Here is a 16410-nt window from a genome sequence, read left to right on the forward strand (position 1 = left end):
TGAGTGCCATCAGTCCCAATCCTCAGTTTTTTTATGTAAATCTACTGAAGCATAAGGCTCAGTGAGTAAGTGTACGAAGGCGCATTCAACTGCTCTCGGATCTACTCTGCTTTCTTGTTTTCTCACCATGTCTCTCTTTCTCTGTCGCTTTCCTCTCTTTCTCACTTTCTTCATGGATCAGTGTGCACGCATATGGGGTTAGTTAAATGGACCCACACTGAATATTTTATACAGCTATGGTTCCTCCTTCTTGTCCTTTTCTTCCTCAGGGTAGAACTTGATTTCTCAGGCATACCGAGGAGAATAGGCGTAAAAAGGTGCAAACAGCAGATCCAGAGGCCCGGCAGCAGTAGAAAACCTTGAAATGATTCACTCTTCAAGTTCAGGGCTTTTTCAGAAACATGTTAGGTCAGATTACCTAGGGCCTGCAGTATCTCCACCATTGTTGTCTGAACATGTTTTAGTGCTTAGAACAAATAACTGAGGAAGAAGGTGATAGCTAGCAGCTACAGTTCCATTGCTCCCACAATGTTTTAGATAAAAAAACATATACAAGCCAATCATTAAGACACACTACCATTCAAACGTTTGTGGTCGGTCCGATTTTTTTAAATGTTTTTGTAGAACACCTTGTATGCGCACCAAAATAAAAACAGTAATATTGTAAAATATTATTACAATAAAATCAAACATTTAATTGTTTATTATTTTTCTATTCTTACAATCAAATCAAACATTTCAAATGTCTTTACTGTAATTTTAATCAGCTTGATGAATCCTTGCTGAATTAAAAAACTAAAACTTTCAATTGTAGTGTACAGTAAGAGTACTGAGCTACATATTAAGAATTTCATGAGGATTATGATTTTTAGAATTTTGGCAAATCTCAACACAATTTAAAACATTTTGAGATCTCTTAAGAAAAAAACGTTTTTTTTTTTTCTTAGGAAAAACTTTTGTTCTACATTCAGTCTCATTACTGCCTAGGAGGAACATTTAAGATTATTAAGAGATTTAATTTGTAATTTTTCTTTCCTGTGGGACGGGTACACATCTCTGAAATCCACAAGCTTTATGTGGATGAAGTGAGTATGTGCAACAATAAAGCTTACTGAAGCATTGTTCAAATTTGTGAAGCTGAAAGCAGTCAGTCTGAGAAACTGGCCCTGAAGTTTTATTTGAGTTGAAGGTTTTGGCCAGTCAGTGAAAGCTGGTGGCCAGCCTCTCTCACAGTGTTTTACTGACTTGTGTGGTCTTTTTCCCCATGCAGTTACATACACCAATGTCAAATAACAAAGTTTATTTTTGCTAGCATTGACCAATGAGAGTTTTCAGACCACATAAGGGTTTTTCCTCCAGCAGACTGTGTTCTCTCAGTAACGGTTCCACACTTGGATTTGCTCCAGGGAAAGAAAGAAAGGAAAGGGAGGGGGAAAAGACAGGAAAATTTAGGCTGTCTGGCTTTTTAGTAGAATATTAACCATACCAGGAGTGGCGGATAATGTGTGGGTTGTTAAAGTGCCTATTTGTGTGTGTTACCAAGGGTAAGAGATAAGACTCTATTTAAGAAAAAAAGTGCTTTTGCAACACTTAGTTAGTTTTAAGTCCGGAAGTTCTAAATTCGTAGTGATTAACCGAGATGGTTCACAGAAGTTCCTGAAATATTTTGTCATCTTGCAAGTGCATATCAGATCTCCAGAGGAAGGGCTCTGCAAAGCATAACTGACCTTGTATAACTATATCGGTATGCAATGTAGACAGTACATCTTTTGTCAAAAGCACAGGGTGCTCACCCACCCAAACACTACAAACTCAGACATAATATAATATAACTGGGAGTAATCAGGGATGGGTCCGTCTCTTCCTAGATAACATACAGTTGCACAGCGTGTACATGTCTGGCAATGGATACAATTCATTGGAGGAGGTGTTTTCTGTGCAGATGTTCCATTTACTTGAGCCATTTCTAAAAAGAAATAATAATAATAATAAACGATAGTGGTTTTCAGTCTTTAATAAGATTAAAATTCAGCCTCAAGGCACTTTTGCTTTTGTTAACTACAACTAAAACTAAAACTATTGTCTTTTCCATTACTTAAGTAAATAAAATAGGATGTCTAAGAATTATTATAATTTTTTTTAATGAGAAATGTGGCCTTTGGAACTAATTGAAATAATAATAATACAAATAAAAAAAAATGATTAAAACAAAAGCTGAATGAATTTGTAAAACTAAAATTAAAACTGAAAATGTAAAAATAAAATCTAAATTTAAACTGTCAATAAACACTTGAATAGTATTGAAATACTAAAATAGCATTGTCTCAAGGTTGATTGATTTCGGCTGCTTGAATTTCCTTTAGTGCAGATTTGCATTGGCTTATCATGGGTGATGAATGAAGAAGATGATGTTCTCCCTGCTTTACTAAGCATTTCACAATAACCAGGAGTATAATCCATTTAATCATAATGACTTGCACAACTGTTTGAGCCCATAGGGAAAATGGAAGATTTCACTTCTTAACTCAGAATGAAAATGAGGGAAAAACCACTAAACAGCCTCAGAATGAAAATGAAACGTTTCGGTCACTATCTGTTTAGAAATAAATGAAACATTTAAGTGACTGCCTCTAATAAATGAAAGTTTGGGTTAGATTTCAGTGACTGTCGTAAAAACAGTGGGAGATAAATCTAAACTAAACTTTGAGACGTGTCCCTGAGAATGCGTACTAAATCTCGATACATAAATACTTGTGTGAAAGAGAAAGGGTGTGCAGACAGTAACAATATACTACAAGTCATTTTAACAATTCATAACTTCTTTGCAACACTTAAAAGCGCTTCATGCGCTTCTAAGCAATCAAACAATTAACCCGTAACCTTTATCACAGGTTGTAATAACACCATAGCTACCTGCGTTGTTTATATTTGAACAAGGTTTCGTTGAATCTGGAGTTTAATTGTTATCACCGCTGACCTCTATTATTAGTTTTTCTTTTTTTTCACGCATGACGATAAAGCAGTTAAATACAGCAGGCCAAACCTCAGTAATTACATGCTCAGAAACAGCAGAGCCCTGTGTTGGCGCGTCTACAAAGCTGCCCTGCAAAAAATAGGACCTGTGGGAAGAAGCAGAATAAACTTGTTTGTTGGTTTGCTGGTAGATCGGTGAAGAGCACATCTGCAGCCTTGGAGTTTGATTGTTTATTTCTCAGCTGACATTTTTGTCTGCTTGGTCACAAAAGCACCTTGGATGATATTGATTGGTTGGTTTAGTTGTTTGTGTGTGTGTGTGTGAGGAACTAAAGGCTTTGATTATATATATTTTTTTGAGCAACAGTAAACAGGTCTTAGTGCTGCTTTTGTGTTTCATTGAAGGGAACGTGTCATGGAAAACAGGATTTTCCTTGATATTTTGGAAAAAAGAGTTTATTGTACTGTATAGACATACTCGAATGTGCACAACACAAAGCCTCCACACCAGTACAATAAGAGTATTTCTAGAAATTAAGCTGCAAACAAAAATCAGACAACTATAACCTAGTGTTGTCACGGTACCAAAATTTCAGTATTCGGTACCGATACCAGTGAAAATCCACGGCTCTCGGTACCAATTTACCAAAAGCAAAACACAAAAATATGCTAATTAAAAAAAAAAAAACTTTTTAGCACTAAAAATAAAACCAATGACATTCTTTATACTTATTTACAATTGTGTTTAAAGTTTTTCTACAAGTTATATAATTATGAAAAACAGTAAACAAGTTTCACCCAAATTAATTTGACTAATTTGTCTTTTAACTTATGAAATGTAAACATTTTATTTTTGGTAAATAAAGGGAATTTAAAATTAAATAAAACATGGAAGAAATATTGTGATTTATTTCTTTAAAAAATAAAGTTTTATAATTTTTTTCAACAGTACTAGCAGTATCACATACATTTTACTAAATAATAGTAATATTTCTAGCACAATGCCTTTATGTAAAAATTAACTTTTAGGCCTAATGAATGCATATTTGTCATTTTATCTGAACTTAAGACTGGTGGTGATGCTTAAGATATTTTTGGTCATTGAGGGTTTCTGTAAAAAAAAATAGTAATAGATCATATTAATTATTATTAAAAGATAATACTACTACTAATTCTACTATCATACTAATGTATATACAATGCACTATGATTTGATGAGCTGCTGGGTTCATGAATATTAATCACGTTGTCTGTGTTCGGTCAAACTGATTTGCTGAAATCAAAACAGGGACGGTACTAGATCAGCGCCAGCCAATGAAATTGCCATTTGCGCATTAGCTCCGCCCACTACCGGAGAAAGCGGTATGTCTTCAGCTTGTTCGAAAATGAATATGAATAATTCTAAATGAACTCCATTATTTTGACAGGAGAAGACAACAAAGAATAGTTTACATATAGCGTGTCGATTCAGCGTGGTAAGACTCTCGCTCTCTCTCTCTTTGCATGTGTGAGAAACAGCGCTATCAGTAAAGCGACGGTGAGTCGTGCTAATTTAAATTAGTTTATTTATCCATCCATCTGTTATATCTTATTTATGCATATATGTGTTATAGTATGTGGCTGGATGGATGCATGGATAGGTGAAAAAATAATATCTATATTAGGTAATTTATTGAAATGTCTATTTAGTGTTTACCTCTCTCTCTCTCTCTCTCTCTCTCTCTCTCTCTCTCTCTCTCTTTCACTCACATACACACACACACACACACACATAGGACTTCAGGTAAAAGACAGTCAGGCAATAAAGAATATGCAGAAAACAGCTGCTTTAAAACTCCAGCTCATAACATCTGAAGACTGTAATTTTCTCTGACACCTGTGCGCCACAGCCGTCCTCAACAAAACGCACTAGAATTTTCCAGGGAAGATACCTGGCAGAGAAACAAGGATCCCTACAGAATTAATGTTTTGTCCTAGAGCTGCATTCTGAGGCGCTGTGAGCGCAGATTTGTTCAGTGTAGCTGAGGATAATGACACGCACTGCAGGTGAACGGATTGTTCCCCTCTTTGAGTCAGCTCATGCAAAAGAGTCTGAGTCTGGTTAACCTGCTCATACTGACCTCAATCCCTTCTGCACAGGTCAGTTAAAGTGATAAAGTGAGTGTGTGGGTGTGAGCCTGCATAAATGTGGTGTGTATGTACGTACACGTGTGTGTTCCTGCATAAGCGTTCATGCATCAGCTTACATGGTTCCTTTGCCACACCATTCTTTCATACCATCATTTTCTCCGTTTCTCTGTATCTTTAAGGTCTTTCCCAGAGGCCTTTGCTTCGTGTGAGGTGTGTGGGTGGTTCGCTAGTCTCTCTGTCTTTTCCTTTGCCCTCGTGAAATGCTTTCTCTGAATGACTGCACTACGCTTTTTTGCTCAAGCGAATGTGTAAGAGAGATCCTTTTCATGCTCTACCTGTCGGTGAAGAGAAATTAACCTATCTGCCTGAAAGCTTCTTTCGAAAGCACCCTGCTGAGTTGGACTTCGAATGATGTGATAAAGGAAAAGGTTTTATTTGAGGCGGTGTATTTGCGCAAGTGAACGTGACTTCTCATTTCTCAGAGTGAAAGCGAATGTGTGGAGAGAGGGATCAAATATCAGTCTATGCTTCATGACAAGAGCATTTTCAGCTTAAAGGGATAGTTCACCCAAATATGAAAAATCTGTCATCATTTACTCAACCTCATGCTACTTCAAACCGGTGTGACTTTTGCTTTTGTGAAACATAAAATGTATTTTGAGAAATATTTCCATGTTTTTATCCCTACAATGGAAGTCAGTGGGCTGCAATGTTGTTTGGTTTCAAACATTTTGTGTTCTGCAGAAGAAAGTCAGTCATAGAGGTATGGAATGACACAAGGGTGTATGGCTGATTCAAAAATTTTCATTTTTAGCAGAAGTATGACTTTAATAGAACCTGAATATGACAAGTAAAAATTTGCCACTTGGTGTATCACATGCTGCTCTTTTGTAGAAATGTTTATTATAATACATATTTATTGTAGTTATATTTGACTGGCTAACATACCCGATAAAACTAAAAATGTAACAGTGTAAAAAAAAAAAGTCTTTAAATTTTAATTTAGTTTAATTTTAGTCAGTAAAACATTTTAATTATATAGCTGAAATAAAATGTAATAATAAATTGAAAAACTATAAAAACCTAGAAGAATGTTTTTTTTTTAATTCAAGTTCTGAAATTGCTAAAAGTAAACTAAAAAAGAATTAAAGCTGTGTAGAAATATTTAAATACATAAAACAACAATTAAAACCAACTAAAATTAAAATGAATTTGAATAAAAAATGTAAATGAAAATATGAAAATAAAAATATAAAATAAACTACATGTGTTATAATAGTATATCAATAATACTAAAATAACACTGCACATGTGGAGTGTTAATTTTGGACCATGAGTATGCTGGTAGTGTGAGTATGGGAAATATTTCTTTAGCTGGGAGGCACAAGCAGAAAGAATTGTGCTCACTACAATGCAGACGGCTCTTGTTCTGGTATACAAGCCACACACACACACACACACATTTCTGGAAATCTCAGATCTCTGGTGTAATACCTGATATCTGCATTAGCTTTCTCTTTGTCCTCTTACCAGAGTAGTTTTAGCTCGCTGTACTGACAATATCAAGAACACTGACTACTGGGATAGAAATCAGCTCAGGTAATTAGAAGTCTACGAGCCACCTCTGTGCCTTTGAGCTCTACTCTGCTTGTTTAATTGGAGTGAAAGGAGGATATAGCTGCAATGATTCACAAGGCCTCTTTTCCTCTCCTTTCTCCTCCTTTCCACCTTCCTATCAACTTTCAGCAAGTTATTTTTTTAAGAGGGGAAAAGTGTGGGTTGTTATTCAACAATGCCACACGCTCTTTTCAAAGGGTTCAACCCAAAGTAGGCACAGCTTGAAAAGAAATGGATACTATGTCCAACGACTTCCTGTCATTTCCTATATTTTAGGCTCCCACAGTTGGCTCGAGGTACAAAAGGTTATTAAGGATGGAAAACTAAAGCGAAGTTCAGGGAAAAAAAACACATAAACACACAAATCACTCCCCCTCCCTCTCACTCATTCCTGTGGATAAAGTTGCAGGGTTTTAGAGGCTTGTGAAGCATATCCCCCAGCACACCTGTCCTGCTTGTTTACTGCTAACCTACGGATTTCACACACCAGAAATTTCCCTGTTATTCAACCCAGCCAAGCAAACATGAGTCCATGAAAGCATTTGACCTCTGACAGAATCTTTACATATGTTACACGAACAAATAATAAAATAAAAATAAAGCTTGTGAATATTAGTATGCATTTTCCCCCTCAGTGCTAGGGTAGGGTAATCTCTTCCAGTTAAACATGCAATTATAAGTAAGCCATTTAAAGGCTGACTTCCACAATGGCTGTTTGATTGAATGACCTGACATGTCAACTTCTGATTGGACCAATGCCTTGTTTGAGGTTGAACTGTCAGAACTGGGACATATAAGCCAAACCTGAAGTTAGCATCACCTTGGTTCCCTTTCCAAAAAGGCAGTAAGATTTTTCCATTGATTTTTGGATTACTGAATTAAAAAAGCTTTGTAAGTTTATGATTCTTAAACATTTTGTTAATCAAGATCTTTTTTTGACTTTTGGCTTTTGAAATCCACATATAATCAGAAGTAGTGAAAAGCTGATGCTAGGCTATAAACAAACTCCAAAATGGTCACATGACTTTAACGTCACCCCCACTCAGCTTCTAACAACTCTTTCAGTCTTTAAAAATATTTAAGTTTTATAAGTGGAATTTAAATAGCTAGCAAATGTGCGAGAATAAATGCAATGATACTGGAAAAACAAGCAAATACTAGTGAGTAGATGAGTTTTTCTGTTTGGCGGGATAATTAATTAATCATTCATTATTCCCTTAAAACCTCTTTAGTCCCATTTAGCCACTTGTTAGTCACTGCCTTTTTCAAGCTTAAAGCTTAAAAAACACAAGTGGGATATTGTTGATGTATTTTATGTCATTGAAGAAAGTGTGAAAATATCTTGCTTGTGTTAACCGTATACCGTATTACTGACATTTAACCAAAAAAAATTAATAAAATAATAAAATCTCATTCAAACAAAGCTGAACAAAGACTCACTCCTGCAATTCCACTGCATGGTATGACACGATACGGTTTGGTACGGATCACTTTTGGGGGTTTTCCACTGGGTTTTTTTCAGTACCACCAGCGACGTGGAATGAAAAAGTTTTTCAGGAGTCATGTCAGTAGAGGTGGAGCAACTATAACGACATGTGAATAATCAATCCTGCCTACTCTAAAGCGTTACTAAACTGCATTGGAAACGCAAACTGGGCCATGCCGAGACCGAGCCGAGCCGAGTTGTACCATGCCTTGGAAAAGTGCCAATCGATAGTTTTTGCAAATTCTTTTGGTGCCACTAGTAACACAAAAGCACTTCATCCTTAAAGGACAGGACAGATACATTTATGGCAGTGTGCCATACCTTGTGATGTAGAGAGTCTTAATGCCAACATGACCTTGCACACATATGCTCACACAGAGGCGGGAATGCGGTGATTTAGTGTTCAAAATCCAAGTCGCCCCCATGCATGAGTGAGCATTGAGCTCTGGAATACTCAAATCAAAAATAATGTTTGAAAGAGACATTATCTGCCAGGGATTTGTCTTTTTATTCTTGTTCATTCATATCTCTCCCTCTTCGTGACCCACACTCTAAATGGAGTTAGTACACCAAATAGAGCGGAGGTCTGAAAGCTCAGTGTTAGTAATCTCAGTCACTCTCAGATAGGAATTTCCTACCATCAGCTGCCCCATTTCCAGGGGCCTTTGTCTGCTAAATGTGGAGAATGAGCTGAAGCCACTCAACAAGACTGATGGGATTTATTCAGATTATTTCTGCTTTGTCCGCCAATGAGTTTGAGAGGTCCTAGTTTGAGAAATGCCTGGAGACATCATCATTTCATTGACTATATTTGCATAACATATACTGTACACTCACAAATACACAAAACTTGATTGTTGTTGTTGTTGTTGTTGTTTTATTTTAGTTTTTAATTTAAATATAACTATTTATTTTATTTAGTATAACTTAGCATGACATGACAATAATAATCTTCAAATCAGCCAGAGTTTTAATACCGGTGAATCCCTAGTAGTTACTGCTGTTGCTTGTGTCATCTCCATTTGTGAACACTGATTAAAAATGTATTACTTTAGGTTACTTTTTAGCTACAAAACGCTGTCAGTGTAAAGGCCTTTTACTGGTCAGTTTTACACTATTTAACATGAATAATTATTGTGGAAAACAAATTAATAATAGGCTAACTTGAAATCTTTGAGCATTTGCATGTTTTTGACTTATCTGAGCACATATTTGTGTGTGCGAGTGTGGCAGGGTGTCTCTTTGATAGGCTGTATTGAGTGTTCTGCAGGAGGTTAATGGTGTACGGCTCTTTCTGAGAGACACAAACCCAGCAAAGACTTCTTTCTCAACCTCAAGTTTTGCTCTTCTCTCTCTGTCTTTCCACTCTGAAATGGCTGCTATTCACAAACACAGTATGTATTAGAATGGGGAGGAGGGTTAGGGTGCATTTGGGAACGTTGCCCAGGACTGCCTACTGTAGTGCATGTCTTTGTGTGTGCGCTCATTTATCTATGTAGCTGTGGCGTGGAGTGTTTTGTGCTTGTTAGTGGGCCTTGAGAGTGTTTTGTATGTACATTCATCTGTGCTTAAGAGCGGCGCATATGCGTTTCTGTAAGTGTGTGCGCTTTAACATGTGTGCGAGACCCCTAATGAGGAATGTGGTGTCTCAGTCTCAGATACGAGGTGTTGCATTCCTGCCTGCTAAATGATACCTCTTCTAAAGTACATCAATGGCCTTCCGTCTAAGCGATGGAGAGTTCATGAGAGCCAGAAAGAGAAAATAGCACTTCTTTTTCCTCTTAAGCTAAAGTGTTTTAGAGGAAAGGGCAGAGTGTCATTTACCCAGACACTTGGATGCTCTTTTTTTTTCCCACTGGTTTATTTCTGATTTTATCCTTTCCCTTCTCCAGAGGCAGTGTGGCGGTGCTATTATTATATGCAATATTTCACTGTGTGTTTTCACTATGTGTTTTAGAGGCTATTTTAGCCGAGTGTCACACGCTTATGCTCAGCAAAACATGCTTGAGTTGTAAGTACCTCAGACTACGCAGACAGGTCAAATAATGAAATCTTTTGGCAAAATAAATTTGCTTTCTCAGAAACAATGAGGGAAAACATCATCTGATGGCTAATTAAATGAGATTCTTGCAAACAGGACATAATTCATCCCAGTCCCCACTAGGCTACTTAACTAGCGTTCCTGGGTCGACTAACTTTATCTGGAAAAGTGATGTTGGCTGACCAAACTATACCATACAGTATTATAAATAAACGTTCTTTATAGGCATAGATGGTTCCATGAAGACCCTTCAACATCCATGGACCTTTCTATTGCACTCTATAATTTGAGAAATATTTTTAGATTGTAAAAATGTTCTTGACACTAAGAAAAAAAAATTGTTCTTTTAAGAAAAGAACAGAGAGTTTCCAAAATGGTTCTTCAATTGCATTAATGTACAAACCTTTTTTTTTTTTTTCGTGAAACCTTTTTAGGAGTGTAAACCAGTCTAAACCAGTATGAAATTATATGTTTTGCTTGGTTAATCCATCTTTTATTCCTTAGTTTGATGATTCTTTCTTTCTTTCTTTCTTTCACATTTGCTCTTGCATCTCCCAGTTTCAACGTTCTTGTTTTTCTTTTTCCAAAAATGGCTGAACTGTAATTTTCTTTGGCCATGCTTAGCCCGCAGTTCAGTAGACCACTGTTTTTTTGGCCAGGGAAGAAATGGATTGTGGGTACAAACACAGGCGTCTTTTTAGCAGCATAATCTTAAGGTCCATCCAGCAGCCGTACACCTCAGCATTACACTCATATGCTCGTGTGTAATGATAATTGTCATATCTGCGTATTCTGAACACCAAAACGTCAGGGAGAATGTCAGCTAAATATTATTACTTTTTAGCCTAACACTGAAAAAAAGTTCCTGTTAATTCCTATAAAACATGTCCCTATTTAAATATCCCTATTTAATGTCTTTTTCCATTCCAGTCAAGTTCTTGGTCTATAAATGTAGCTTTGCCTTTATTATAATGTTTTAACGTGCAGAGTTTTTGATGACTGCCCGCATTCAGAGTTTATTTTCATTCCTATGTATGACTGCAAAAGCATAGGAGAGAGAGATGGTTTGCAGCCTAGCATATTAGGCCAGGAGCAGGAGGCGAGTTGCGGCTGGGCTATTTCTGCTGCCTGCTTGTGCACCATTGATGGCTTCTGGTTTCGGAAATCCTTTTTCTGCATGGTCGGCAGGCATCTCTCTTGTGGCCGGTGCTGGCAACGTCTGCCGTGCTCTCTACCCCATCTAATGTACAATTATACTGACGGAGAAACACGAGTCTGCTTATTATATGCAATCGAGACGCTCTTTACAGAAACGTGTGCTCATTTGCATTGTTGTTCGATCTCTGTCTGCCTGTTTATACTCTCTTCACTGGGTTCGGCATTTGAATTCACTTCTAATTGGATTTCTGTTGTGCTCAGAACTTATTTTCCTGTAATGTAAAGCCCTTGAGAGAAATCTTCTAAAAACCCACCACAGAAGAAGCCACACCCAGAACAGTTTTGGGTTAATGCAGTGACGGTTGCATTGGCATTTCACTCATTATTTCAGTGCTTGAAGGTGTTCATTATCAGCATTGTGTGTTTAGTTGAAGTTAGTTTGTGAGGTGTGTGTTGTCTGTTTTCAGGAAGTGTGAGTACGTGTTTTTAAGTGTGGTTGTTTGTTCAGCTTTAAAACATTTTTGACACAAGCACAACGCCCTTTCTGCAGTTCTTTGCAGCTGAATATGTGGTATTTAACGTTTGTGTATGTGTGTGTGTGCTACTTGACAATATTGCACCCAGAAGCTAAATAAATCTGACAAAACCCCTTTTAATGTGGTTACAAATTGTGTTCGTGTTTTTGCAGGTCTGGTCACCACCACGTCTCGGAAGCTGGACAGAGAACAACAGGATGAACATATTCTGGAGGTAAAACCAGCTGAATACATCCACTGACCACAACACTCCTCAAAGCAGACAATCCTAGAAACTCATATTTAGAGAAGTCCTAAAAAGTCACTTTTTCATCTGTTTTTTTTTTCTTAAGGAATATTCTGGGTTAAAGTTAAGCTATTTGTATAGCTTCGGTGGTACTTTCCTTTCTTTCACCAAAAAAGAGAGAGAGAAAAACAAAGGAAATGCATTATATAAAACGTAAAACAACTATATATGCTACCATTTTAAAAGTTTGCGGTCTGTAAGATTTTTTTTTAATGTTTTTAAAAGAAGCCTCTTATAACAACCAAGGCTGCATTAATTTGATCAAAAATACAGTTGAAACTGAAATATTGCAATTTAAAACAACTTTTTGTCTGTTTTAATGTAATTTTACGTGTAATTTCTTGTAATGACAAAGCTGAATATTCAGCAGCCATTACTCCAGTCATCAGTGTCACATGATTCTTCAGAAATCTTTCTAAATATGCTGATTTGGTGCTTGGGAAACATTTATCAATATTATTAGTGTTGAAAACAGTTCTGCTGCTTAATAATATTTGTGGAAACTGTGATATATATATATATATATAGACAATAGAAGATATTTTTTGTCACTTTTAATCAGTTTAATGCATCCTTACTGAATAAAAGTGTTATTTCTTAAAAAATTCTTACTGACCCCATATTAAAATAAAGAATTTTCTGGTTGAACTTGAGTAAAAAACTTTTAGCCTTGACTATTTAGACCAAAGGAACAAGCCACCAAACTAAACTGTGCACGTGAGCGGACTGCATTCTTCCCCCTCCATTCCTTCTAAAGTGCTTCAGAGGGGATTTAGATATCCGGTGTGTGTGGAGGGTAGGTGTGTGTGTATGCATGTTGGGGTTTGCCTTTGTTCTCTCTCAGTGTACCGTCTCGGGATTAGGCAGGCCAGAACAGGAAGCGTCGCCCTGCCCAGCTAAAGTTTATACTTGTGGATTTTAATTGAGCTGGAAGCTTCTATCACCTTCTCCCTCTCCCTCTCTTTCTCAATAACTCTTTACCACCTGCTCTCTTCCTTTGGCAAAAACCCAACCGCAGTTTGCTGATGCTTTAAGTTGTGCACAGATTGATGCTCTTTTAATTATTGTCATAGATTCAAATTCAGTTCAAACCCTGTGGCATCTCATTTAATTTGCACTGGCCTTTACTAGTTCTTTTATGCCCATTTTTGTGACCCTTATTGTATTGTAAATGACAGGAGGGATGCGGACAGGAAATAAAACCAGGGAGGATGGTACACCCTGCAGCATATGCTTAATCCAGTGTCTGTCCTCCCTTTCTCTCTCCATGCCTCAGTGATGTGAGGAGCTCCTCTTGACTTCAAAGCAAAGCCTTCTGACCGATAGACAGTAGGCTTATAATTAGCTAATGCCAACAATTCAGCTAAATATTAGTAGTGCCAAGATCCCCTCAAGGTTAAATCTGTTCCTCTGGTTTTTAATTAACTAAGGTTTTTTTTTTTTTTAACTGTTGAGATTGTAGTTTGGTGGTGCGTGTAGTTTCATTCGACTTGGATGAACATATATAAGCTGTCTGGAGCTGTAAGGAATGCTTTTCACCTGACATTGTCTTTTACCCTTTTAATTGCACTTTTAAAAAGAAAAGCGATGGTATCCAGCTCTGACTTTAAACCACATTTATTGTCTCCATGGGTTTAACCTTGCACTTGTCGCTTGAAATTGTCATTCGCTTCCAGTTATTTTACCTGTACAAATGCAGTCCTTTATGGTGCTTGATAGCTTGATGTTTAAAGGGGTCATATGACGATGCTAAAATTAACATTATTTGGTGTATTTTGTTTAATGCAATGTGTTTATGTTGTTTAAGGTTAAAAAAAAACACATTGTTTTCCACATAGCGTACTTTCCACTTCTTTCTGAAATACATAATTTTTTTTTTTAAAGCTCATCGTTCTGAAAAGCGAGATGTGCTCTGATTGGCCAGCTATCCAGTGCATTGTCATTGGACAAATACCTCAAGCATGTAATGGAAATGTTATGCCCCTTACCATATTTGGAATCACCAGGTCTCCACGACATGGTGGCAACGGCAACAATACTACAGCGAGAATAAAAATTATGCCTTCTTTCTTTGTGTTAACATTTGGGCATTTCAAAAACATTTGTTTTTCAAATATGGGAAGCCTCGAACAAGTCATAACTTTTATAAAGAATATCTCTTAATGGTTTGAGACTTTTGTCTTTGTAACTTTATGCATCTTACTGTATATATGCATGAACAGCATGTAACACTCCAAAGACTGAGGAAAACTTGAAATCGCGTCATGTGACCCCTTCCTAACCATCTTTCCCTACTAACTCTCAACTAACCATCTTCCAAGAAGTCTGGTGTTTTGGGAACTATTTAGTCTTCCTGTTAAGTCAGCTTAGGATTTCAAGAGGTAGATTGAAAGGTAGCCTGATCAAAAAACAAACATTTTTTGATCAACATTCGCGATTATTCACTCTATTTTTCAACGTGAAAGTAAGATATCTCCCAAGAATGCACAGGATTCTGAATCATTAGCGGCTATAGGTAAATAACTAAAAAGTTAACAGTTCTGTAAACTCTAAAACTACTTGTGTAACAAACCAGTGCATTCATGAAAATATGATAGAACTTTCCATAGCAAAAGCAAATGACACTGGAAACCTTGATTACTCAAGTTAAAGATTACCGTCTGCTCTTAGGCAACACTTAAAGGCAGGGTAGGTAATAAATGTACAAACAACTTTCTTCCAAATTTGTTTAAACTTTCTATATATATCAATGCATAATTAAAATGTAAGTACTCTGATAAAAAGAGTATAAAAATCGAGTGACTCTAGACCGTTTAATCTGTATTAAACACAGCTCATTATTTCCATTTCGGGACGAAACATAGGATTGGCTTAGGCGACTGTCACTCTCTCGCAACCATGGCAACCACCCTTTTGCCACACATGACCTGCCCACTTTGCGCGCGCACGTTTGATTTGAAGAATTCAAGAGGCACGGATCCTAGGAATACCAAAACAATGGCAGAGAAACAGCGAGCAAAATTCACAGTACCAGTCTATGCAGTTAGTGAAGGCAAACCAGGCAAAAAAAGGAAGACAGAAACAGTACAAGAAAAGGCAATGAACAAAAAGTCTTTGGATAAACAATGAAATAAAACGCGATTTAATATCGGCGTGGCTTTCCAGGGATGGCGAGAACTGAAGGAACTCAAGGGGCTGAAAAGTGACTCCTTGATGGCTTTATTTCTGCTGGACAGGTAAATCTTTCTTTTTGTATTTTGATCATACATATTTTTTTCATGAAGCATGTGTCATTAGCATACGTAGCTGCGTAATATAGCTAACATAACATTACTTAGCGAGCCGTAGTAGAGACGATAAATAATCTAACGTTATAGGAGCCCAGAAGGGAGGGGGTGGAGTGAATGGAAATAATGAGCTGTCTTTAAAACAGTCGTGAGAGGTCTACAGACACTCGATTTTTATACTTTCTTTTTCAGAGTACTTACATTTTAATTATGTATTGATATATAAATAAAGTTTAAACAAATTTGGAAAAAGTTTTTTATAATTTTTTTTACCTACCCTGCCTTTAAGATAGATAGGCTTAGTTATTAGGCTAATCGAAAAATGGTTAACGATATGCTATGCTAGTGTATTAAGTAACTAGCCTATAAAACATAAGACTGCTAACAGAAAAAAAATTGTGAATAGGCCTGTCTTGATAGTTGATAAATCAATCGCACAATAGAAAAAAATTAGCTTGATAATATTCTTGGCCGCGATAATTTAAATTTTTTTTTTATTTAAATAATGTAGCATGTCATGATGCGATGTGGGGTTTGTCTGAAGCGCAGCCTGTGGACATCCCGTGGCAGAAAACACCCTCTCCGATGGTACAGATGTCCCGGGAATAAAGAGATAGCGTTTCGCTAGAGTGACCAGCTTTGGAAGCCCCTTTCATTTGCTTGTGGATGTTTGCGTCGCAAGTGATATTGCATTGTACTTGCACTACTGCTTTATTTTAATACAGTTTGTTTCAGCATGTTTTGCAAGTAACTTTGTTGCCCTTTCTGATCTAAATGAGCCTACTTTTTGCTCGCTTCATTTGACTCGCTCAGCTAAATATGTCTGTAGGCGTGTGGTTGCGTGTGTCAACTAGGGTTGTAACGATATGAGATTTTGACGGTATGATAATCAACTC

At 36.9% G+C, this 16410-nt stretch overlaps 1 protein-coding gene across 8 annotated transcripts in view; it reads left to right on the plus strand.

Moving 5' to 3' along the window:
- LOC132143519 (protocadherin Fat 1-like) overlaps window positions 1–16410 on the plus strand; it is a 105128-nt gene that overhangs the window by 40678 nt on the left and 48040 nt on the right. For all 8 annotated transcript variants that reach the window (XR_009434254.1, XR_009434253.1, XM_059553799.1 and 5 more), the window contains exon 4: window positions 12094–12155. Coding sequence is in view for 6 of the 8 variants with exons in the window: in XM_059553799.1 (XP_059409782.1) it covers window positions 12094–12155 (62 nt within the window). In the remaining 2 variants the exon portion in view is untranslated. The remainder of the gene's footprint in view (window positions 1–12093; window positions 12156–16410) is intronic.

The sequence above is a fragment of the Carassius carassius genome, chromosome 7 (assembly GCF_963082965.1).
Source record: "Carassius carassius chromosome 7, fCarCar2.1, whole genome shotgun sequence".
NCBI classification, from domain to species: Eukaryota; Metazoa; Chordata; class Actinopteri; order Cypriniformes; family Cyprinidae; genus Carassius; species Carassius carassius.